Source organism: Mesitornis unicolor, unplaced genomic scaffold, assembly GCF_000695765.1.
Source record: "Mesitornis unicolor isolate BGI_N332 unplaced genomic scaffold, ASM69576v1 scaffold31060, whole genome shotgun sequence".
NCBI lineage: Eukaryota > Metazoa > Chordata > Aves > Mesitornithiformes > Mesitornithidae > Mesitornis > Mesitornis unicolor.
The window spans coordinates 527-2,184 of record NW_010158081.1 but is presented as its reverse complement, the minus strand read 5'-3'; the positions used below and the strand labels follow the sequence as shown (position 1 = coordinate 2,184).

The 1,658-nt window shown below is 59.4% G+C and overlaps 1 protein-coding gene across 1 annotated transcript in view; it reads left to right on the top strand.

The window, feature by feature from the left end:
- The window catches only part of LOC104539099 (chromodomain-helicase-DNA-binding protein 5-like), a gene marked incomplete at both ends in the record, with an annotated part of 5,261 nt that overhangs the window by 3,208 nt on the left and 395 nt on the right, over positions 1-1,658 (top strand). The window contains 7 exon segments of the mRNA XM_010182547.1: positions 1-64; positions 163-237; positions 239-290; positions 537-696; positions 792-871; positions 963-1,137; positions 1,537-1,626. The exon segment at positions 1-64 is cut by the window's left edge and continues 16 nt beyond it. Coding sequence (XP_010180849.1) covers positions 1-64; positions 163-237; positions 239-290; positions 537-696; positions 792-871; positions 963-1,137; positions 1,537-1,626 — 696 coding nt within the window.

Genomic DNA, 1,658 nt, shown 5'->3' with positions numbered 1-1,658 from the left:
AGGACGCCTTCAACTCCCACTGGCTGGTCCGGGACCTGCGAGGGAAGAGCGAGAAGGAGTTCAGGTAGCAGGGGGATGCGGTGAGGCCGCTGCGGGCTCCGGCTGATGGCTCAGCTTGTGGATTCAGGATGGCTGAGCCCTGAGCCGAGGTTTGCTCCGCAGGGCGTACGTCTCCCTCTTCATGCGCCATCTGTGCGAGCCGGGGGCGGACGGCGCCGAGCCCTTTGCGGAGGGCGTTGCGGCAGCACGTGCTGACCCGCATAGGGGTCATGTCGCTCGTCAGGAAGAAGGTGAGTGGTGTTCTCAACGTGCTCCTTTGGGTGCGTTTTGGGGACTCGTGGGTTTCGTGGGCTGCTGAGTGCCCCTCGCCAGGGATCCCCGCAGCACCTCCTGCCTCAATGCGGCCGTTTTTGTCGTAGACATGTGGGTGATGGCAATGCAAACTGCCTTGTCACCTCTGTCCCTTTTGGGGATGCAGGATGAGAAGGCATTGGGTTGTCTGGCTGGCCAAAAAGGTGTCTGTCTGTCTGCCCCAGGTGCAGGAGTTTGAGCACGTCAATGGGAAGTACAGCACCCCAGACCTGATCCTTGAGGGCCCAGAGGGCAAAAAATGCAGTGAGGCTGTGTCTTCAGACCCCAACACCCCCGTCCCGGCCAGCCCGGCGCATACACACACAGGACCTGCGGTCCTGGCAGGTAACTGGGGGGGACCAAGGCACCAGGAGGTCCTGACAGCGTCCGCCTGGCCCTCGGGACCTGCTGACAGCGTCCCCGCTTTGCCGCTGCTGCAGACAAAGTGGAGGCGCAGCTGGGGCTGCAGGAGGACAAGGACCAAGCGGAGCAGAAGCCCAGGAAGGCGCCCGACAGCCAGGTACAGGGGCTGCTTTCCAGGAGCCTTCTCATGGCCTTGGCCTTGCCCAAGGAAGGAGCATGGCCGGGCTGATCGGGTGCTTTATGTGAAGGTGCCTGCGAGCGCCGAGAAGGGAGAGAGCGAGGAGCACCCTGAAAGCTGCGACAGCAAAGAGAAACCGAGGGAGGAGAAGCAGGAGGAGGGCGAAAAGGCTGAGCCCTCTCCCTGCCTCGTACGAACGCAGTCCCTGGGCACGGGGTCCCCTCTCGGCCATGGCTGGTACCTCGGTGGGGCTCGGGCACCCAGCACCGGCACTGGTTTGTGCTGGAGAAGCCGTGTGGACACTGACCTGTTCCTAGCAATACGTTCCTCCGGGTGTCTGAAGGCAGAAATAAAACTGAACACGTTTTCTTGATAAAATGCAGAAGAATGGAGAAGCCGTGTGGACACTGGCCTGTTCCTAGCAATACGTTCCTCTGGGTGTCTGAAGGCAGAAAGAAAACTGAACATGTTTTCTTGATAAAATGCAGAAGATTATTCTGTTGGAAGGTTTTTGAACAACTTGAACACGCAGACAATATAATAGCTTTGCTCTGAAAGGGGATGTCTATCTGGATAATACGTCGTTGTTACCCAAGGAGCGGTTTGCAGGTCAGGCTTTCCTCATGTCCCGTTCCCTTCTGCAGATGAAGGGGTGCAAGAGAAGGAGCAGCCTCTGGAGCCGCTGGAGCTGAACGGTGGCGTGGGGAACGGGGAGGACAAAGACACCAAACCAGGTTGGGTGCGAGGGGTGGTGGGGAAGGGTCTC